The sequence below is a fragment of the Haliotis asinina genome, chromosome 9 (genome assembly GCF_037392515.1).
Source record: "Haliotis asinina isolate JCU_RB_2024 chromosome 9, JCU_Hal_asi_v2, whole genome shotgun sequence".
NCBI lineage: Eukaryota > Metazoa > Mollusca > Gastropoda > Lepetellida > Haliotidae > Haliotis > Haliotis asinina.
In genome coordinates, this window is record NC_090288.1 from 26,169,747 (window position 1) to 26,194,148 (window position 24,402).

The 24,402-nt window shown below is 39.8% G+C and overlaps 1 protein-coding gene across 2 annotated transcripts in view; it reads right to left on the minus strand.

The window, feature by feature from the left end:
* Nucleotides 1–1,001: 1,001 nt before the first annotated feature.
* Nucleotides 1,002–24,402, minus strand: part of LOC137296006 (plexin-A1-like) — a 59,978-nt gene continuing 36,577 nt past the window's right edge. For both annotated transcript variants that reach the window (XM_067827632.1, XM_067827631.1), the window contains exons 10-27: nt 24,114–24,380; nt 19,683–19,850; nt 18,779–19,001; nt 18,174–18,334; nt 17,430–17,557; nt 16,538–16,597; nt 16,169–16,243; nt 15,738–15,807; nt 13,418–13,567; nt 13,071–13,224; nt 9,481–9,651; nt 8,490–8,620; nt 7,966–8,043; nt 6,889–7,043; nt 5,171–5,315; nt 4,254–4,394; nt 2,386–2,460; nt 1,002–2,171 (exon numbers count right to left, since the gene is read on the minus strand). In XM_067827632.1, coding sequence (XP_067683733.1) covers nt 2,082–2,171; nt 2,386–2,460; nt 4,254–4,394; nt 5,171–5,315; nt 6,889–7,043; nt 7,966–8,043; nt 8,490–8,620; nt 9,481–9,651; nt 13,071–13,224; nt 13,418–13,567; nt 15,738–15,807; nt 16,169–16,243; nt 16,538–16,597; nt 17,430–17,557; nt 18,174–18,334; nt 18,779–19,001; nt 19,683–19,850; nt 24,114–24,380 — 2,442 coding nt within the window. In that variant the 3' untranslated portion in view covers nt 1,002–2,081. The remainder of the gene's footprint in view (nt 2,172–2,385; nt 2,461–4,253; nt 4,395–5,170; nt 5,316–6,888; nt 7,044–7,965; nt 8,044–8,489; nt 8,621–9,480; nt 9,652–13,070; nt 13,225–13,417; nt 13,568–15,737; nt 15,808–16,168; nt 16,244–16,537; nt 16,598–17,429; nt 17,558–18,173; nt 18,335–18,778; nt 19,002–19,682; nt 19,851–24,113; nt 24,381–24,402) is intronic.

Consider the following 24,402-nt stretch of genomic DNA (forward strand, 5'->3'; position numbering starts at 1 on the left):
TTCGCGAGTGATTAGATGAGGTTTCAAATTCATCTAAATTGTGAAGGTCATAATTGGTTACAAGAGGTAAGGTTTTACCTTCTAGTCGTTCTGTTTGTAATGATGAATATACATGAAGATCCCGGGAAGATCAAAGTTAGAATTTATCTTCAGCAACCTATGCTTGATCTAAGAAGCGACTACCAGGATCGGGTGGTCAGATTCGCTGATTTCGTTGTCATGTGTCTCCGTATCCCAATTGTGTAGACTGATGCTCATGAATTGTCTTGTCCAAATTATTCACAGATCTCAGTTGTAGAGCTGTAATATTGCTGAGTGCGGCTCTAAACAACTGACGAACGTATATTGGTGTGTATGTTGAACATGTCTGCAATGCACCTGGTGGGGCTAACTACAGCCATTTCATTCAGTGACACTGAATTCCAGGGCATGAAATTTAAAACTTTGTGTTGTACGCGATTAAAGAGAATAACGATGTTTGAAAACATTTGGAGTTACTTTTAAAACGAGACATCGTAAAAGTACATGTTTTACTGCAACAGTACCTCAGTACCACAATAACCATACCGATGAAATGAACAACTAATGAACACTTTGTCCGGAAAAATGTATGCCGTTGCTTGATTGGCATCTTAAAGGCTGCTAGTTGATGAAACTAGAGAATTGTCTGAGTTTCGTCTTCTTATTATAAGGTATATCTTCTTGATATATCTCTTCAGGTCTTGTTCTGGCCCCATCACGACGTAACACTGTTCGTTAGTTTTACCTGACGATTGTGCCAGAACAAGACTTTAAACGTATCAAAGAATAACAAGACGATGAAATCCAGAAAATTGTCTATTTGTATGCCGTTATCAACTTCACCATAATTCCAGACACTGCCAACCCGTGAAGATCTGGCTTGATCTTCAGCTTACACTACCATGCATTGGAAGAAAGAAATGAATAAATTATAAAATAATTAATGGTGTTGAAGCGGAAGAAAACTAATAACAACACTCCACCGGTGTATACTTTAATAAAGTATATAGATATTTGCTTGTGCGATAAATAAAATATAAGGAAAAAATATGCTATGAAATATGATATAAAGTAATGTTATGAAAATTTGAGTCCCTGGTATATGTTTTCGTGTTTCCATGATACAGATAGGCAGGGATATGAAGTTTTATATCAACAATGAAATACAATAGCATGAAGAAACGACCTTTAGAGACATCACGCCACGGAGCTGTCACGTGAACACAGGTAGGTACCACGTGACACGTTACTTGTATTACACGTGTCATGTACACATCATGAATATTAATAGTCCATTCATCTGAAGGCTCAGCGTTGTAATAAACTGTATCTGGATACAGATTGAGAACAATTTACTGGTACATGTTCCTCAACGTTATTCATGACGGGTCAAACTGTTCACAATTAGACACACTATCAGTTCCGAACAAACCTTACTTTGAAACTGTAAAAATACTTTTTTTGAAACGTTATGAAAACTTCCATCTTCATCTATCTTGCAAAAGGAATGGATTCTGTTTCAGGGAGGGGCTGGGAAAGCTATATTTGGACACATTTTGCCTTTTGTGAGTCGGACGTATTGTGATACTACATGTTGACAAGACGTCTCTTCTCATGTATTATTTCAAATCTTTTCTCGTGGAAAGACTACTGTTGGAAGAAAAGACAGGGTAAAATTACATGGAAGCTGAAATGGCGTTATGACACATCATCACGAAACAATAATGTCAGCAAAATGTGACACGTCATATTATGCGACAAACACTTCTATGTACATCTTCACGGTTTGACCGATAGCCTGCAGGAGCTCATATTGACACCCGTAAAGATGCGGGTAAGAATGCCAGTCCAAACAGGCAACTAACGGGATTGAGCGGGCGGTCTGGTTTGCTGACTGAGTTGGCATATGGCATCGCATCCCAATTGTGTAGATCGATGATCATGGTGTTTAACACTGGATTGTCTGGTTCAGACTGAGTGTGACGTTCAACAACAAACACATATACTTCAGTATGGGTTTTTGTCGACAGGCTTGTGTCGTTGAGCAATGTCAATGAACATCAACTCCCCATGTGTTCCAAAACATGCTCCAGCTTTTCGCTCAGCTTCAGTCTACTTGTGTCCTTATTGTCTTCCAGATCAGATATAATCTGAAACATAGTTTGCCATAAATAACTCCACAATTGGTAAGCATTGGATGGCGTGTTCGTTCATTCTGTCTGTCTATCTATCTATCTATCTATCTGTCTATCACCGTCAGTAGCAAAGTTCTAATGATATATAAACATTAAATTGTTAATGAATGAGTGAAATGAATAAAAATAACCTTTTAACAAAGTTCTATATAAGTACAAATGAACTCACCTCGTCTTTGAATTTGTCGAGAACAAGAAAGAGCTCATAGAAGACGGATATTTTGTTGAGGCTAAAGTTCTGCATCTGAAAATTATATTTTTTCCATGATTCAAATGTGTTGACATAGATTGAAGTATCTATTTATATTTATTTTTAAGTGATATGATTGTAGTTCATAACATCGTTTAATTACATTGAACTTCATCTATCGTTGTACATCGTTTTCGGTTATCTAAAGGCCTCTGCGATGAAGAATACATTTCCCATTCCTTGCAATGCTCAATATTGTCCATCCATGACATATTCCACACCCTGCTGTTTTGTCCTTGTTAAATCTAGATCTTGTGGACGTTTGCCTCGGGAAACCAGTACTAAGCGTGAGATTACAAAAATATGAACTAATTTCTGTATCAAGTACATTACAACATTAGTTAACGTATGTGGTAATGTGGAGCGTACAATATGAAAGTGTCAGTGTTTGAATAACGTTCGAAGCATTAGATATAACCAAAGGATGGTGAGGCGTATCCCATGTTAACAAAAAAAGAATGGAAAAGAAATTTAAATTTGAACAAGAAAACACGGGTTAAACATGTCAAACACGTTATAGCACGCATGCGACAACTGATTGTATGACACTGTTTATGATGAAATGTGTGCAAAGTTTTGAATCAGAGACAAGTCAGGATTTGTGATCAAAACAAACATTATTAACTAATCATATAGAAATACATATATCCAAATTTAATAAAATGACATAAATGCAAGACTCATAAATTTGACGGCATGGACATACTCATAAAACAACAAAATCACCTCACCTTATCCACATGCTTTTAGAAGTACGACAAATTATTCCTAAACTCAACTTAGACACTTGGTCATACTGGGTTATCGAGTTCAGGTAAACATATGCACAACAATTTTTCAGTTAACTTTCCAGATGCGCCTACAAAACAAAGAGATAAAACTACATAAAGCGGGCATCGAATAACATCAGCTCGTTTGCTCCTCTCTGGATTGAGCGAATGCTACCACATGCTCCATGGGCCGCGCAAAAAACATACAATATAGAGTATAAAGATATACATTTGTCTTTACTTGCACGTCTACGTTCACCATCTCGCTAAACAAATTTGGAATTTAAATAACCACGTAAGCCAATTTTCCAAACAATTAAACTCATGTATAATCTCTGGAAAAAGATTATATGATGAAGATGTTTTTTCGTTTAAGTCGTAAGTCAACATCAACTTAACGCAACATCTATCACGCACAAGTGCCCCAGTATGCCGGGTGAAATGGATATGATATGCAAAAATATGAAAGAGCAAATATCTTTCTTTGAATGATACAGCTTTTTGAGAAAGGTGTGCATGTATGTTTATTCAGTAACATAACTGAAGCGGCAGTTGATTTTATAAGTATTACCCATTACCAAAACTGGGGGCGTTTTGTTAAAAAATTCTGGGAATTATGCTATGGCATCTCGCTTAAGACGAAAAAATATTTCCAACTTCCAGAAGGTTTAAAATGTCGCATAAAATATATATTCACAATTATCTGAAAACGAACGCAGACGTTTTATGTTGTGTGTCGTGATCGCAGATGTTATTCACGTTTGTAAGGATATCGTCCAGTAATTATTTTCCATTGCACTGTTGTAGACATTGCACTTGCTTGTGAAAATCGCATACCAGCTTTGTTAGAAATATACGTAAAATGAAAAAGGTTTGGATCTTGAAATTTGTATTATTTTGAATGAGATACGTGGCTATCATTCGGGTTTTTAATCGTTCTTCTCAGTGTGACAAGAATCAAACACCATGCATTGTGTAAGGCTCGCGGACTTCAAGGCAGCACTTCGTGTGACTTACATAGGTGAGTCTGTGCATTTCTTTGGCCATGTCTCGCTCGTCCACGACAGGAGACGAGCTAACCCCCCGGTGGAACGACTTGACCACCCCGCGGTACTCCTCCAGGTCTTTAAAAAACAACAGTTTGTGGGGGGATGAGTTCTGGAAGAAACGAAAACAAGGAATATACAACTATTTATAGTCGTATTGCACAAAGGATTGTGTCATTGAGGACAGGCGTCATTGAAAAATATCACGCTCCTATGTTTATATTCAGTTGTTTATGCTTGCTTCCGCCTATCAAAATACATGATAATGCCTCCTAATGGCGAAAACCAAAGAGCACCTCATAAGTCTTGGAATACATATTTTCACCACACATGTAATTATATTTTTTAGGTTTGTGAATGCTAAAGTCCAGGAATTTAACACCATAATGTATTTCTCTGAGCTAATTTGTTTTCTAAAACATATTTGTTTGAGAAGTGGAGCGACTTCAAAGTTAGGTATATCTTAAACTAAATGGATTTCAGTTATTGTTATTATTGGCTGTATACATAACTCTGTCACATACAGTGGAACAACAAAATCCCAGTCCTAATCCCGCACATCATGACAATGTACAACAAACAGTAACAATGCCTGTTGTTACTTTAAACATATTATTATTTTCTTTAAATTATGTTATGACTTTCCAGCTACCCCGCGTTCAAGACCCCGTAACCTTCCTTGATTTGATATTCACATATATCTGGTCTCAAGGACGGGGTACGTTAAAATACAACTTTAGTTACAGCAACAATGCGGAACTGTTGCCAAATGGCATAAAAATACTAAACGATCGGCTGGTCGATGATGAGAAAAATAATCGCCCGTCTGTGTACATGGTTATATTCAGCAAAGTCCATGTTACTCTAAGAACGACATTTGTGCCTCACCTTCGAAAGCGTTTGGGGTGCCGTGAAGCTGTCGATGAAGGTACTAGCCACGATGTCAAGCGATGGCTGCAAATACTCTGGGGTGTGGATATCAAACACGATGTTCGGTCGAGACAACATACGACCCCAGAAACGGACAGGGTAGCTGGAGCGGAATTGTAATTAGCATACAGGTATGGCAGAACTGTAAAATGTATACAGCATGTAAGACAGAGCTGTAAATGTATACATCAGGTAAGGTTGAACTGTAAATGTATTCACCAGGTAAGACAGAACTGTAAAATGTATACATCAAGTGTGGCAGAACTGTAAATTATATACGGCATGGAAGGCAGAAATATAAAATCTATACAGCATGGAAGGCAGAACTGTAAATATATACATCAGGCAAGGCAGAGCTAAATGCATACATCAGGTATGGTAGAACTGTAAAATGTATAAACAACATGTAAGGGAAACATCTTACATATTGCAAGTGGTTTAATTCAGTAAATGGTTTCACTTAGCAGATGACTGAATCAGCTCGAAGGGAAATCAGACAGGCTAGAATCTACAATTAAAGCAGTTTCATCTCAAGGGTTCTTGCAGGTCGAGTTTTACTTTGACGCTTTACGTCAAAAGTCGACGCCTGTCATTATCGATGTACTAGAATCTTGGGTCGTGAATAGACAACTAAGTGTACAAATGGTTCAGTTACTATAATGACATAAAACCTAACCTAAATTTAACGAGGAATATACGGTCCTAAACCAAGGGAGGGAATGATAATTCACGACAGTAAACATGTGTCATATTCTTTCAAGAGTTGCCTCCCGTGAACTGAATGAATCGATACCAGCTCTGCTCCGACCATCGCCTGCAGGGTGCATGTGTACCCGAGACTCGCGTATACACACTTGGTTGTAACACAGTGGCTTCAGTTCATTGTTGACACTATTTCCAATGGTCCATAAACTTTGGACTGGCTGATGAGATACATAACGCTCTAGTTACACGAAGGCCGAAGGCCCGGGTTCCATCACCCACTTGGGACCAATGTGTGGAGCCCATTTCTGCTGTCTTCTGTCGTGATATTACAAGAATATTGCTACAAGCTGCGTAAAATCATACTCACTCACTCACTCAATCATTCATAACAGGTTTGCAGGTAATGCAGAATAAAACATTATGCAACTATGTAACTTGTCATTGTTGTATTAGACTCTCCAGTTATGATGGCGGACGGTCGACCTACTACTACTATACTGCTACAACTAGGTATACCACATCCGAACACAACCAGTAGGTCCAACTCTTCCCTTAGGTAGAGAATGTAGAAAGGTTAACTAATATCCGCTGTTATCCACATCAGTAAATCCCATCTTCACACACCCTTCCCTTAGGTAGAGAATGTAGAAAGGTTAACTAACATCCGCTGTTATCCACATCAGTAAATCCCATCTTCACACAACCAGACTGTTTTAACATCTACACCCAAAGAGACTTTTATAACATCTACACCCACCCAGACCGTTATAACTTCTACACACCAGGATTGTTATAACATCTACACAGAAACTGCTATAACATTTACACATATGACTGTTATAACACCTACACACACAGAGACTTTTGTAACATCTGCACACACCCAGACTGTTACAACATCTACGCCAAACCCAGGTTGTTATAAAATCTACACGTGGAGCTGTCAGTTACTAACGTCTACACTGGGCTACCTGTTGTTCTTCCAAGACAGCAGCGTGTCCTGGTCCACGTCATGGCGTTGTGCCAGACCCTCCAGTATAGAGAACAGGTACTTTACAGACACTGGAATGTCCTTCTTGTCCAGCGCTGAGTCGATGACGTCATCAACAAACTTCTTAACATTCATCTTGAATAGAGAGATATATACGGATTACAATCAGTTTTTTGTTAAATGGCAGTGAGACGCCTCGCGGTGAAGGCGGTTAATTATTTCAATAGATCACTAAACGTCCTTGACGATATCAGTAGCACTCGTCAGTCTTTACGTAACGGTGGAAGGTTGTTGTGTAACGTGATAAGCGTTATTGTCATGTGCCGATGATCTGTAAATAAACCATAAAATCAAATGATCGATGTACATGATGAAAAAAAATGAGTTTAGTTTATAATATTTTTCATTCTTTATGGTGACGGTCTGTAAATAATTGATTCTGGACATGACAATCCAGTGATCAGCAGGATAATCATCGACCTACGCAATTGGGATTCGATCACATATGTCAACAAATCTCGATCTCCGTCGTCGCCTTCAGCAACCCATGCTTGCCATAAAAGGTGACTATGCTTGTAAGAGGCGACTAACGGGATCGGGTGGTCAGGTTGGATCGATGCTCCTGTTGTTGGTCATTGGATTGTCTGGTCCAGACTCGATTTTTTACAGACCGTCGCCATATAGCTGGAATATTGCTGAGTGCGGCGTAAAACTAAACTCACTCACTCACTCACTCTGTCGTCGCCTCATACGCCAGGCTTTTGATACTGAAGATGATATTTTACCCGCATCTTCAGGAAAGAAACGCATGTGACCAGATAGTGTATCTACCGATTTATGCGCACCTCGATCTCACTCCGAATCCTCAAACGACATGTCACATTTTAACCATCGACAATGGAAAATCCATACCATGCATTGCTAGTGACTTTGTGAACTTGCAAGGTCATTGTGACAAATGGGCCCCGTTCACGGATGTGATCGTGTAAATGAAGAGCAGTCACTCGTGTAACAATGAATGTGAGCTAATGTGTATCAGTAACAATATATACTATACCTTGGTCTGTAGCAGTTTGTGCAGGTGAGCCTCTGGTAACATCCGAGTCTTGCCCTGAGCCTCCTCATCAGGCCTCACCTGGGGAAGGATAACACCAATTTACCAACTGGCCGAGACTCTGGACACAATATTGTACGTACGCTTCGAAAGCGCATTGCGAATGAGATAAAAAATGAAAACAAGTTTCAGGCTAGGAGAGTAGTTAGTTCCCCGAATCATACTAGATCATAAATAGTGAAGCTTCCATACACATTTGAGTTTCGCTAGACCACTGATTACACTGTAAGTAACACCAGGATAATACATATTAAGAAAACCAACCATCATCACTGGAGAAATTCAAGTGGGTACAACACATCTCTGGAATACACTTTTCTGTGTCCTCTGCAGCTATTTCAGAACTTATTTGAATGATGTGGTAAATCGTATTCATTAACTCACTAATATAACTTAATAGTGGATTCGAAAATGTATCGTTAGGCTAAAGGGAACAACTATCTACGACCCCAGCACACGGAACCTACCAAGTGGTATCTGATGGCGCCTTCTCTACTACTTCCGCCTTTCTCTCCTTCTTCCTCCTCTTCCTCGTCATCAACCAGAAGTTGGACCTCGCTGTGACAGAGCTGTTGATGCTGAAGGTTCTTGTAGTTGACTGAAACACGGCCGGCAGAGATTAGGGTCTCCACAGTGGAGGTGTTACGTCCAACCTTTGTCGCGAAACATTATTACCTTCGGAATTAAAGTGATTGTCGTTTTTGTGTCTAACAGAGGAAAACAACAGTGTTACATGTGACAAGGAATGATCGTTGAGTTCATTTCACCGGCTTTGACATTTTACCACAACTCTTCTGTATTGCTTTATTTAATCATACTATTAAAGTCATGTTTGAGTTAACGACCATCCGATTGTATCATATTACTATTGGTAATCTGTCATGGATTGACGTGTTTGTTAGGTAAAGTAATAGAATTGGGTGGTAATGCCGGTAAACTATAAAAATATGAAAGAATTGGACACTCTTCAGCACATATTAATACCATGCACACATACAGGCGCACACACACACACACACACACACACACACACACACACACATACATACATACATACATACACAGCTGAGCAGTATAATTGATCCTGGTTATTCCGACAAAATTATAATTAACGTTAACGTAACACACTGGGTGTTTCTGTTTTGGCGAGTTTAGTTTTTAGCTGTTTTTTATTAGCAATATTCCAGCAATGTCACAGTGGGGGCACACGAAACGGACATGACACATTGTACCCATGTGGGGAAACGAACCCGGGTCTTCAGCGTGACGTGGGGACGCTTCAGCCATTGGGAAGTTTACCGCCCCTCCTGGCAGTATTTATCCAAAAGGATTTCATTAAAGAATGTGAATGTGAATGTGAAGAAATGTGAATGTTATCTTCGATGTTATCACTGCTTCTCATGCACGAACGTTACATGACATAGAGCAAACAGCCGGGTGATAATCCTATAGTATTACCATATCGGTCTTCTTCCTCATCTGTGGTGTGTTTGTTAAGGAGCTCCATGAGCGAACCGTCAGTGACGCGATAGTCCGACAACGTCATCAGCTTGACGTGATCTTCGTCGACGGCAGGACACGTGTCCTCCTCTTTCAATATCAACTTTCCTTGATTGCCAGACAGCCATTCTAGACAACACAATCAGAACAGATCAAATGAACGTCTAGACAAAACAACCAGAACAAATAAAATGAATATCTAATCAACACAATCAGAATGAGCCACAAATATTAAACACATTTTGCACCAAATTTAATTAGCCGTTTCACCTTTTATCGAAATGCGTTCGAATATTTGAATTCGGGCAACTATGAAGTGATATCAAAGATAATACATTCGGTGTAAACAAGTTGTCTTGTGGATGAAATGAATTTTATATATATTTCCAGTGCATACATGTATGCAGAAAAAAAATTCAATACTTAAAACACTGTATAAATCCAGATCTATTTAATTGTTGTATAGCACAGAATGTGTTCACCTGTGGTTTTTACAATAATATTAGAAAAACGATTGAGAACTAATTCTGATAAATATGATTACGTGGTATGGTTTAAAGGGTAGAGGAACTAAAGTTTGCTCGTCGTTAAATCTTAACTATAAGCCATTATATGTCAACGTTACTGTATTTAACAAAAATGCTATTACCCTCGACACTGCCTTTAGGTGTATATGGAACATTCTCGTGTACTACTGCTGATAATAGATTATTTCAGTTCTGATGGCGTTGTTTCCCCTGAATACGTTTTGTGACTAGTATATAACATATATTATATATATAAATTGAAACAATAGAATTTGTCAGATATATGATGTTCTACGATAGGCACATAACTAATACAAAATGTATAAAATTCTGTTTTATATTACTGCACTCACGAGTATATAATTATGTAGTTTTATGAATTATTGCAACACCATAAAAATAACGTTCTGTCGATTGTAGACTGACTGATTCTCGGGATGTCTAAAAGACCTGTTGATCATATACTCCAGTCTTGCGTTGATTCAAAGACAGCTTCCCCACCTCCTGATTTAATATATACGGTAAGTTCTTGAATCAATGCAGTGTCCTACTCAGGTCTTGTGTTGACATCTTCCATAGCTCTCGTTCTAATATATACGGTAAACTCATGAACCAATGAAATGTCCTGAAGTCATCTAGACAATATGTTCCTTGTTGAAATAAGGTGTAAGCAAGATATAACACTGCCCTATGACACTTGTGAAGCATTCTTTGGAAATAGGGGCAGCTAGTGAATGTGATACTGGACTAAAGTGGATTCCTCGTGATAATTCTGACACGCATCTGGCCATCTCAGCATACTACGTGGGGACAGGCTATTATACACAGGCCATGGTTTATAGATTAGACTAATTGTCACCAGAGCAATACTTTTCCTCTGTAATGAAGTTCAATAAATGAACCGTTATTCCATCATGGGGTGAGCAAGGTGATGATAAACTAGGGCCCAAAAGAAACGCCACTAAATAATTTTATGGTCTAAAACAAAAAGTAAGCAGAATGCGGTACAACTAAATGTTTTATTGTGAAAAGCAATCATTCAGCAACTGTATTTAATGGATAAGAAAAACGACGCAGCTCGTCATGTAATATCACTTGAATGACACTTGGGTGCATTATCCAGTATCCGATCACCAATGCAGAATCGACTGGGAACTGTGACAACTTTCTGGGCAGTACATATTGCTCAATATCGGGTGTAGCTACCCCTAGCAGTCATGCATGCCTGAACTCGGCGTCGAACTGAGTGAGTCTTCTGACGTCGTCACTACAAAAATGACTTGGTTTCTAGAAACCTGGAAACCATCCGTAATGTGGGTAATTGTGGAATCCAGTTGGTTTCCATTCACTGAAACTCACTACCTGAGTTTCCGACAAGATTCCATTTTGGATTCTGTGATTTTGGTATTTCTGTCAATGGAAACCAAAAATAAACACAGATCAGGGGTTCTTGTTGGTTTCCATATCTAGTTTGCATTTGCAGTCAAGCACGGCGGCGCTGGCACGTCAACGTCATGCCCGTTGAAAAGTCGATTGATACGGAGACCATGAAAGCGGAATCCTCTGGCCACAGTCTGGGCTGAATGCCCAATGCTGTTGGCTTTTGATGACGCTGCAGCGATGTATCGGTTCCTCGAGCGAAACAACCATGAAACAACTCTGTTTGGCTAGTGATGTTCAGTAAAACACACTTTGGCCTGTTTTAAGTACTGCCCGGTGGTCGTAAACGTGTCTTCCCACGGTGGGTTTGCAGCATCCTATATTGTCCTAGCCACATGCTCTTGTGTCTGTTCCATCTGTAACATACCGATTGCTCTCTCCCTCTGCTCTGGTGTTAAACAAAGCATGTGCCTGGTTGTCAATCGACTAAAGGGACGTAAGGGAATAAACCTGATAAACCTGTAAATTCGCTGGGTTTATTTAACAAAATACGAAACGCAATAATATTGTATTTGTTCTCTGGGAATAGGCATGTTGGGTTCCAGAGATGTGCTTTTCGCTATTTTCAAAAAGACTGACAATTATTTTGACAATTTACGGTCGTATTTATTTTGGTATCGTTTCTTTTGTCCGCTTTTCTTTTACTACGCACTGGCAGCAGTCTGTGCAATGACAAGATTCGGCTCGTCAGACCAGATCATATTATGAGCATCCATACATGAAGACATGGGAGACAAATGGAGAGTTATGCCAAAGAAAACGATAGTGGTCTAGTCTTGATAGAATATTTTTTTTACAGTGTGGGAGAATGATTTTTATGTCGTTTTGATAATTTACATACATGATCATTCATTGGTCACTGGCTCTGGTTCATACCCTAGAAAATCAGGGTTGGTATTGATCTTCAGAAACCCATGCTTGTCCTAAGAGGATGGGATAGTCAGGCTTGCTTGAAACGTCATCGTATCCCAACTGCGTAGATCGTTGCTCATGACTGTATATGATGGGCGTGGCGACGGGTTGTTTATTCATCATATCTACGATTTACTGAAGCAGTTTGTTCCGCCAGGATGCAAAATGTTACATATTCCACTTGATGTGAATATTTCGTGTCTGGTTATGGGAAATGGAGAGAGGGTTACAAATCAAACACTCTTTGTCCATGCAATAGTGTAAGTCCGAGGTGACTTTTAGACGTGACATTGTCAAGGTCGTCTTTTCATTGTTCTGCTTTAAAGTGTATACTCATTTATGTAAGTGAGAGAATTAGGTTTTATGCCGCTATTAGCAATATTCCAGGGATACCACGGCAGGGAATACTAGAAATGTGCTTTACTGATTGTACCCATGTGGGGAATCGAATCCAGACCTTCGGCGTGAAGAGCGACGTCTAAGCTAAATCACCGTCCCTCCTTCATAAAAAAGGTAAATTGTAGGGGGCATTATCCAAACAGTTATCTGGTGCAAGTGCAAGAAAATCCATTTTTAAATGTAAGCGATAGCACAGTCGTTTCACTGAATTGTTTTGAGAGACTTTATGAAGTGACGGTTTTTATACATAGATTTTTGCAATATACTCACGCAAATCTACATCCGCTGGACGGGGCCTCACTGAAGCCGGATCCTTCTTGTAGATGATCCCGAGACATTTGGCCTTGACCTGTGATATTGTGTCACATTCCAAAACGGAGCAGGTTGTCGCAAACTCTCCACCATTGATTTGCACGCTAAGAGTCTGTGATGAAAAACGAGCCAGATTCTTGAAAATGATGTTGTTAACACATTGATACAAGACTTGTAGCAGTAAAGTATATAACACTCGACATATATATATATATATTCGGAACACAAAATATTAATTGCACTGGATCTTGTGATCGTTGATAGAAACGAGTGAATTACTTATCATTAACAACATAAGGCCTTACCAAAGATTTGTCGTGGTCAGTTTGGGCCAGCAGTAGTTGGTCATATGCTAGTGTGGCCCTGGCTGCTCCAGTGACGGCGTCTATCGGGGCCTTCTCCATCACCGTCTGCATCGCCTTCACCAACATGATCAAGGCTGAGCCTCCACGACTCTGAAACAAACACGCCCCTACTATTTCTATTTGGGCATAATGATGTACGTCCTTTGGGCCCATGACACAAGCTTCGGTTTATTTCTGTCAACATCGGCCAGAAGACGTCACAAGATCTGCGGCATTGCCCATGGCATGTAGTAACGCTGCCAACGTCACCTAACTACAAAATCATCGTCGGTAACTGCTTCACCGCAGAATTCAGTGACACCCATGTTGAACTGACACAAGTAACATGAGCCCACGATAAGACTAGAATGTAAAGTTTTAGAGAAAGAATGTCTGAAGATTCCATCCTACAGTTGCACTCTAGATGCACATATACATAACGCACAGTAACGTCAACATCTGCACACACATATACATAATGCACAGTAACGTCAACATCTGCACACACATATACATAATGCACAGTAACGTCAACATCTGCACACACATATACGTAATGCACAGTATGGTCAACATCTGCACACACATATACATAATGCACAGTAACGTCAACATCTGCACACACATATACGTAATGCACAGTATGGTCAACATCTGCACACACATATACATAATGCACAGTAACGTCAACATCTGCACACACATATACGTAATGCACAGTATGGTCAACATCTGCACACACATATACATAATGCACAGTAACGTCAACATCTGCACACACATATACGTAATGCACAGTATGGTCAACATCTGCACACACATATACATAATGCACAGTATGGCCAACATCTGCACACACATATACGACTTTTGGTCACGCCATTTCACTTAGTTTAACACATATCAGAAGTGTTCTTTAGTTCAACAGTTGGTACAGCGTGTCTTCCACCAGGTGAACCCACTGAACGAATTACACTGACATTTTGTACGAATTACACTGACATATTGAATGAAACTTAATTCATTTAATATAAAAATGGTGTTAATGCTACAATTCATTCAGTTCATTTTAATAGGCACTATGGCTAGTTCCTGAGTTCGTTTCTTATTTAAACATGAGTTTATGCCATTGTATATAATTGCTGAATGTGTACCCCAATTGCATATTGCATCACTGGATTGTCTGGTCTAGACTCGAACATTCCATTTAGCTGGAATACTGTTCAGTGCAGCGTAAAACTAAACGTATTCACTTACGTATTAACTATACTGTGTAAGAACTAACAAAATCTAATTATTTCTTTACATGGCGACAAGCTGTAAAATGCTGATACGGCCAGATGTCAGTGTTGAATAGACACAATCTCTGTTCCTCGCACACGGCTGCCCTGATGATAACGGCAGCCGTAAAGTGTGACAAAGGGGGTGATTTATGTTGAAGATAGAAGGTGACTGACAGAAGTTGACCTCTGTGTCATAGGCCCTAGCTTAATGGTCAGCAAGGCATTTTGGAACACCGCCGGTGAACACTACAACCAGGACCAGGTCATGCGTTCTGATGGAACATTGCTTATCTAACGCGTCAGATTGTATTTCCAAGAATACAAAATGTGCCTAGGCGACGCTGCAGATGACCCAACGTGGTACCACCAGAACTGTGATAAAAACGTAGATTGTAACAAAAATTAACGTACATTGTAATTATTTCATTTGTGGTAAAATGTATAAATATGTACGTAAATTGTATGGACAGTTTTAATCTTTCGTTAATACGCGTGTTCTTTTTTCGTTGTATTTCATACATCATATAAGCTTGTTAGGGCGATAACTCAAGAAGGTAAATATGGATTTTGCTCAAATTTGATACCAATGCGTATTGCGAGATTAGTCGAGAACTCAGTAAACAAATTTTGCTCCAATTAGCGGGATTCTCCTTCTGGAATTTGTTTTATTTTCACAGCGAAAATTTTATGCTTAGGCAAGAATACAAAATGTACACAAGTGACGCTGGAGATAACCCAACCCTAAAGAACTACGATTAACATGGCGTTTTGATTCCTACCCTAGAATCAGTGTTTCCACAATCACCACACGTGACAGTGTGGGGAGCCCAGTATGGTATAGTCATCGGTCGGTGCTACAAGTGGCAAAATAACGTTCACTTATTTCATCCAAACTTTATTAGCATATATACAAATTTGCTTCTCGGCCACCCAACACTGACAGATACCACGAGCAGCCACAAACCACAATGTCCTCATCTCTTACACTGACAACCTACTTTCAAGAGATGATGATGCAGACACATTCCCAGCCAGGAAGAGGTCAGAGTCTCGGTGATGGACTCGCACCTGCAATGGCATGATGTCGTGAGTGAATATTGTTTAACGTTGCACTCCACAAACGTTCAGGGACATCTCAGCCATCTGTAAAGAATCCAGTCAGGCCCAAGCGAACCAGCGGTTGATATAATGAGCAACGAATGATTACATCAGGCACCACCCTGACCACCAGATCTATCTACTCGCCTCGGACAACATGCATTGTTTCCTAAGGTAACCTTGAATTATCTTGTATATTTTAATCAGATATACTTAAATATATAATTCAAGTTCTTGCAATTAATGAGACTGGTGTGTGAACAGTGTCTCTTTTAGAAGAGAGTTTAATGGCATTTGTTTCTGGAAAATGCATAAATTATCTAATCGTTACCTTCGAAATAGACTTTTATGTTTCTTTCTGGCAATAGCATCAGGGATGTACTGCTCCAGCAGCAGTTTTGTTAGTCTGAAAAATAAAATATATACTGTTGAACGATGTCAATATCTACTTCGTGAGTACAGCTAATCATATCTAAATAGAATTTACACCTTGCTATATACAGTGCATAAGTATATATATATATTACTTCCTTCCGCTTTAACTTTAGAGGAATTATTACAAAAGACAATGTTTAAGAAGTTTAAGGAGTCAGAAAGACCAAGGGAGACAGTTTTATGACACTGCATATAGAAAACTGGAATATCACATCCTTCAGCCTTTTGAAACAGAAATCTAATAATGTACGTGAACAAAACTTACTGCGAGAAAAAGTCCATGTTTTGTAATAGACATGCCGCGAGACACCCAGCGAATGTTGATCTAAACAAATTGTAAAGAGAGTTTGTAATGGTGTGATTGTTTGCCCACAAACGCTATCACTGCGATGGTTTTCATATTTTATAGTAACAGGTGACCGAGTCATTATCGCGACGAACCCTTCCCCTGTGACCATCAGTCTTTCACATACATACCACAACTTTCCATAGAAGAGATGTATAGTTAAATATGACTTCTGTTGTCCTTCTTTTTCACCTATGCTGCAAGTAAGTGTAAAATGTATTTACTTGTTCCTGTAGTTACCTGTTCATGTATTTTGCTGCACTCAATATGGTAATGGGGAAAAGTCAAAATGTTGTGCTAGTTTCAAACTTTATTCTGGCTGTCTCAAAAAGGTGTTACACTGACAAGCTTTGCTATCTAACTGGCCCCCGCGGGCAGTCACGTATCCCCTCGTCGACGGTTTCCCCACGAGACGCACGTGATGTTTCGCAAGGTGTTTTCTCAATACGTTTTGGAGTGCAAAATCTCACGAACATAGTAATACTCCAGATCTACGGCTGTGGTCTGTTAATAGTCGAGTTTGGACCAGACGATGCAGTGATCAACATCATGAGCATCAGTCTAAGCAACTGGGATGCGATGACATGCATCAACCAAGTTAGCGAGTCTGGGCACCCGATCTCCTGAGTCGCCTGGCAAGACAAGCATGGATTGCTGAAGGCCATATGTCTACATTGGGCCGGTTTACCTCATCAGGACAGGAACTTGAATTTTCAAGTAGTATCCATGTTTTGAAATAGTGATTTGAAAGTGACCTGTTCCATCAACGTGACTCCCCCTGCCCACAACTCCCACTGTGCAACATTCTTACTTGTCCGACAGTGACAGCGTTCTCTGCTTCTCCAACGTGTTGATAATGGATATGACGAAGAACTTGTTCAAGAAGAGACCTTCCAGTTCCTGCATGGCAGTGTCTAGAGTTGCCACGTCAACACAGTCCTGAATACCAGAGAAACACTGTGATTAGTACAGTCATCACAGCACAGTCTTCATCATGAACACCAGAGAAATAGAGCAGTGAGCATTGTCATCACGCACCTATATACCGGAGATATAGAGTGATTAGTACGCCAACAGTCCTGAATACCTGAGAAACAGAGTCATTAGTATTGTCAACAGTCCTGAATACCTGAGAAATAGAGTGATTAGTATTGTCAATAGTGGACCAGAGAAAGAGAATAATTACTGCTGTCAGCAGTACACAAACCTTTCAAGAATATGTGTACAGCGAACAATGTACTAATGACATCGGAAACAATCTAAAATACCACTGAAAGAAAATAATCAGCGCTGTCAACACTGTGTGAAGGACAACAAAAACAGAAATAGCTGAACGCTTCACAGTCGCAACGCCGTCAATAGACGCAACGGTCACTCTACTTGTAAAATATGGAATTGTCCAGTCCAGATCAATTAAATGGTATTGTGCAGTCTCCCTGCTTGTGTGTCCCTGTTCCAACAGGAAAGAGCGTATTAATGTGATCATAGCGGTTGAAATTCGACGAGTGTTACGTTTATGTGAAAAAGTAAAAAATGTACTTTATTTTCTACTTACAATTTCAGGATATCTAGCCAGTTTGTGTGACGTCATCTCTGTGACGTCATCGGATGGGAAGAGTATTTGGAAGGCGTAGACATTGAACTTGTTGTAAGGCAAGCCCGTTTCCACCAGCTCGCCAGTAATGTCGGTCATGTCTGTCTGGAGCTCAGCAAAGGCTGGTATAGAATAAAAACACATGTTAACTTTCACTGAACCCTCGCAAATGTGGATGCTGTATTTTCGGAACTCTTCTGGACAACAATTTCGGGTACACATATTTCGAAAAATAAATTTCAAAATTTTCGTTTGTTTGCATACTAAATATTTTATGTCATGTTTGTTGAAAACATGCCACTGAATAATTAGGTTGATTAGTTCTCTAAATCAGGTAGTGTGCTAGGAATAGTTTGGGGTTTACCAGATAGCACACGCTCACCATGTGGATCCCTGTCGGTGTGTTGAGCCATGAATGTGCAGCAAAAGTTTATGCTTAACTTACCGTTGTCTGAATTACAAACATAAAACAACAGTAAATTGTTCAGATTGATTCCCGTCTTAATTCCTATAGTCATGTTATGAGAACGCAGCATCAAAGTGATTAACACTGACGGTATTCCCACCTTGCCGGAATTCGGTCTGTATCTGGAGCTCCATTTGTTCCATGTCTTCATGCATTTTCTCCACGGCCAGTCGGCTCCGACGTCGCAGAAGAACGCCGAGAATGACGAGTCCAAAGACGACGAGTCCTAGGATGCCGACGGCTATAGACAAGTACAGGTGTAGTTTGGAGGGTGGGAGGTAACGTAGGTAGCCCACCCGGCGGTGTATGTTGCCGAGGCGTACCTGCACGACAACACAATTGTCATATCAAACAGACCATCAAAAGCTAATCTACAATTTTCCTATCTGCAACTAAAACAGATCCTTCCCTAGTGAGTTAGTGTTCTAAACCACGCGAGCTAATCCGTACGGACCATCTCTATCTGTAGCTAGTAAAATACAGTTCAAATAATGTCTTTTTCAACCAAGGTGAAAATTATAATATGAAGATTGAAGACAGATAACTAGATAGAATTGTAATTGCAAAGTGATACACTTTTTCATCAACATGTTTCATCTGAAAGAGATTTTGAGAACATGGTATTATAACTGGATAATATTATACCAAGGGGGACTCATCTCGAATATATGTTTGCTTGTTTCTTTCCATTTATTACTTATGAATACACATCAGCCGTGACCTCCTGTCTCCAACATCAAGTGAAGAAACCGGACTAATACCGAAATACTGTTGACGCACATGTACGTGAATATAATATTACGCCGCTTTTAGAAATATTGAAGTAATATCACAGCAGAGGACACCAGAAATGAGCTTCACACGCTGTACCTATGTGGGGAATCGAAACCATGTGACGAGCGAAAACTTTAGCCACTGGGCTACTCCACCAGGAAATACTGGTCAAAGCAGCGTTAAATTCAACTGTTCTTTCACACTACTATTTAGAACAGTCTCTCACAAACCTGAACCTCTGGCTCAGCAGAATCTTTAGATATTGCGGGAGGACGGTTTACAGGAGCCAAGAAATGAAACTCTGTCCTGTACACCTTCTGGGACAGAACGTCGCATGGCACTGTACCAACAATCACTTCCAGGTCCGTTGCCGTTGCGGATACATTGATTCGCTCCCCCTGCAAGGGGATAAACATGAGATGTTGATAAACGTTTTTAAGTGCTGTCGGAAAAAGGAAAAAAAACTGTTTACATTTATCTTTACTATTTATGTAGCTGATATGTGACAGTATGAAATTTCTGTTAAACTAATTTCGGCCTAACTACGATGGTAGGGAGATAGGAAACGTAACAAAAGAACGTTACTGAGGAGAAATTAGTGCAGAAATACGCAATGCAGATTTTTTCAAATCAAAAACGACTTATTTGGAACAATCCATGGATTCAGGAAAATTAGTGTGCGATGGTATTGTATTACAAAGGACACTTTTTAAAGGTCCGTTTTGAAAATAGACTTTATTATATACGACAAATGACGAGAAAAACAATAACTTTCATGGTGAAACTATTAAGGATGTAGCAACCACGGAGTTCCACTTCCACTGTAAAAAGAAACAGGTAGGAGGTGGTCGTCTCAAAAGCAAAACCAGGACGTTAGTAGCAGGTAATGGGTGGGTCGAACTTGGGGATAGAGAAGATATTGTCAAAATTGCATCCATGATAAATAGTGTCGTACAGATCATTGACAGTGGAGTTGCTATTTCTAGAGATCGATACACAGTTGTCGGAAAAGGAGAATATGTCAGGTGTAGAATAAAGAAAAACCCAAAACATTTATCAAGGATGATACACTGATGGGAGTTAATGGATTTTGCCCGAGGCATACGTGAGACCATGGAATGATGTAACTTTTAACATATCAGGGGGTTTGAATAGGCTCATGTGACAAGGTTGGAGCAGGTTCGTCTACCTTACATAGATCCCGTCAGCACTAAAGCAGCGGGGACGAGGGTACAGAATTGGCAGAACGTTCGAACGCCAGTACTGGACATTTCCATAGCTGGTACAGAACTTGCTCCATTGTGTCCACACCACGATATTGTGTCAGGAAGAAAAGGATCGAGTAAACCTATAGAGTATAGAACCTTGCCTTGTGTGATCCATGGTAAGTCAGGGTGCCAGTTCATGAATGCCATGTGTTAGTTAGGAGTCCCGGTCGTCAGACCAATCATTCTTAGATGAAGCACCCCGGACGGACCAAGCGACTATGCAACCAGAGCTTACATCACCCCCGAAAAGGCAGAACGGCCATCGTAACTGGTAACTGGTAATAGGGTTACTAACACCCAAACGCCAGTTATGACAATATCGACTAATATATGATAATCCCTCTGGGAATAAATACTGTGTAAAGTATAAAGTACACTGCATGTCATAACAATTTACAATTATAATATCCAGTCCTGCCGATTTTCGGGTGGTCATGCTACCGATTTATTCTGAGACATTTAATTCAATGGGGTTTTTTCTATATGTATCTGGTATCATACTCTTTATACATCAACATAAACTTTATGAAAAAAAATACGTAAGATGCTAATTAATAGCTGAGACATATTCAAGACACGTGAAAAAGCAAAAAAATATGAGCCAGTAGGCAGCACATGCATTTCATGCGAGGTGAATCGCTGGTCCATGGACATACCTGTCCGAGCGACCTAACTGCCATCTGTAGTCTGATCTATTGTTTTCAGCAGCTTGTAGTTTTCCTTGTACGTTTTGCCCGATTTTACGAGTAAACGTGCTTTTCTGGATAACATCTTACGCATCCCACTGAATGCCCAATTAGGCTAAAGTGAGTTATTTCGACATTTTCTATTTGGAGTTGTGTAAATTTTAGGGCTACAGAGTAACAGCATCAGGCAGATTCTATTTCCGACGGTAGTTGAAATTCATACTCAGTGCTGACTGGATTGTCCTGAGTGTTGGAGTGCCCGCGGGCTGAACAACAGAATGATGAAATGCATTCTTTTTTCACCATAGTTTATACACTTGCCGGTCTCAAATGGGTTTTATTTCTTCATTTACAAATATATCACGAATCAGGGACAAATATATCACGAATCAGGGAATCGGTGTACACGGGGCACTTCAACATATATGTGGCCTGAATGTGTAAATACACTAACAGCAAGTGAACGTTGCCTAGCTATAATGACACCCCCTCAGTTATCAGAGTGGTATAACCCGCGTACTCAAAACAGATGCACAGGTGAATGAAGTGGCCAGGTCACTGTGACATAACTGGGTGTGTTAACAGGAAGCACACGGGCCAGAGGCATCTACGGTGTAATATGTACGCATTTCACCGGGTTTTCCTTCTTTAACCTGTACCGATACAGTGACGATTGTGTTACATCCTGTAGGGGAAGCTTGTGACTTACGAATTATAGCCAGTCGTGATGTGGTGAGTAGGTAGGTAGGTAGGTAGGTAGGTAGGTAGGTAGGTAGGTAGGTAGGTAGGGAGGGAGGGAGGTAGATAGATAGGTAGGTGGAGGGGAGAGTGGAAGAGTAGGAAGGTAGGTGGGGGAAAAGTGGAAGGGTAGGTAGGTAGCTAGGTTGGTGGTTGGGAGAGTGGGAGAGTAGGTACGTACTCAGCTAGAACAAACTTATGCAAAGAGTCCTGCATTAAATTGTACATAACTGTATTAGTAAGTTAAACATATTAGAGAATTTTACATGACATACAGTGGACGGACAGTGGTAAATTCTTTTACAAAATACATTACGCCCGCCTCTTCGGCTTAGTTTTAAATTTAAGACCTATGACATTAAATATGTAACACATATTTGTCTTTGTGATAACATTTGAACGTCGAAGCATTGAAATTTTAATGACTGCATACCATGCACGTGCACCTGGTGGTACATCCGGAAGCTACTTACTCCTGACGGGGTCACGTGCTCTAATTCCTGCACACCTGTGCACGTGTAACACGTGCTCTAACACAACCCATGTCATTAGTACGTGAGCAGGTGTTCAAATTCCACCCCACCCCTTACATCCACCTCCAAGATTTTCAAAGGAGACTTATTTTCCCAGTTTGATTTCTTAATTTTAGTTGTCGATATCTGTTACTAGTTCTTGTTTCAGAAAACGTAACGGCTTTTATGTAATAAGTGAACCAGGTTCGAGCATGTTCTCTTTCATATCTTAAAAGAAGGCTGCAGGAATATATACCGAGTTTTCAATTTCATTATTTTTAACCCCTGGTAAAATCTAAAATCGTCACGCCGAAGACCTATATGGGCATTTTAGTGATGCCCATTCTATTACTTCGTTATTATAACGAACACGTACTATTTATCACACTGTCTTGGTGTGTGTAGGTAACCTTTCGTGAATTTAAAATATTATTACTGTTTTTCTTCGATGAAAACTTAATGAAATATGTATCAAACATGAAATAGTTCAACCCTCACTTTGGCCAAACGGTTGTTATTCGATATTTCAGTGACAGTATACTCTTACACTGTATATTTTGATTATCAATTTAAAACAACATTTTAAGCATTCCCAAGAGTAATTTATCATCTTATGTATACAGTGATAACGAACTGTTACAAGAAGGGTTTCTCCAAGACATGGAAAACCTTTTCAAGTCTTGGAAAAATCATGGAATGTGATAAAAATAAGATGAATGACAAATTATGCATACACAATTGTATTATACATTGGTTTAATATCAATAAATAAGATGTTTAAGAGTAAAAGAAAATCGTATGTCATCTTATCACAAGAAGACAAAGTCATTAACATCCCCAGCAACGGCAAAATATCCTTCATGAATATGTCTGCACGTTATGATTATGCCAAATGTTTTGGTAAGTATATAGAAAAGTGGAAGGAGGGCAATGAAAGGTATTAAAGTTCTGCTCCTGCACAACCACCAATTTCTGGCTGTCAAACTTGTTGCCATGGAAACGCTAAAATATTTTAATCAGAATTCAAAAGTTACCAAAAGGCACCAGTACACCACTAGACCAAGCTACATGCATGTGCAAAATTTGCTGAAGAAAACTTGTTGACATGGAAACAGCAAAATATTTTATTCAGAATTCCAAACCTACCAAAAGGCACCAGAACACCGCAGAGCTATCTATGTGCCAAGTTTGGTGAAGAAAATTTAATATCAAACGGTTTTAAAGTTCTGCACCGGAAAACTTAAATGTGCACGGACGGAGCGCATTGTAATACACACACACCCTTAGTAGTTCCTCAGACGAAGTTAGCAATGATCATCAGATCATCACACTTCGATTTACAAGCAGAAGGTATATCAGAACCAGCTGTATTTATTTAGAAATGTAACCGACCAAAGAAAGCCTTGCCTTCAAACCCTCAGATCATGCTAAACAAGCGTATCTGTAAGTGGCCTTACCTTAATGACGACGACAGTGTGCTCCCCCTCGACGAGTTCCTTGGTCATGCCTTCCTCCGAGAAGTTAAAGAACACAGGGTCCCTCACTACTTCAAGGGTCTGTCGAAGTAAACTGGAATTGACTCCATCCATTTTGAATTCCACCTCTACTTGTATCATGTCAGCTCGAGCGTCCAGGGTATTGTTCAGCTCAAGTTTGTTACGGAGGTCCTTGGTCACTTTTGGAGCACTACATACAATCAAACTGGCGTTTTCGTGACGGCAACCCTACACAATAAACGACACTTGT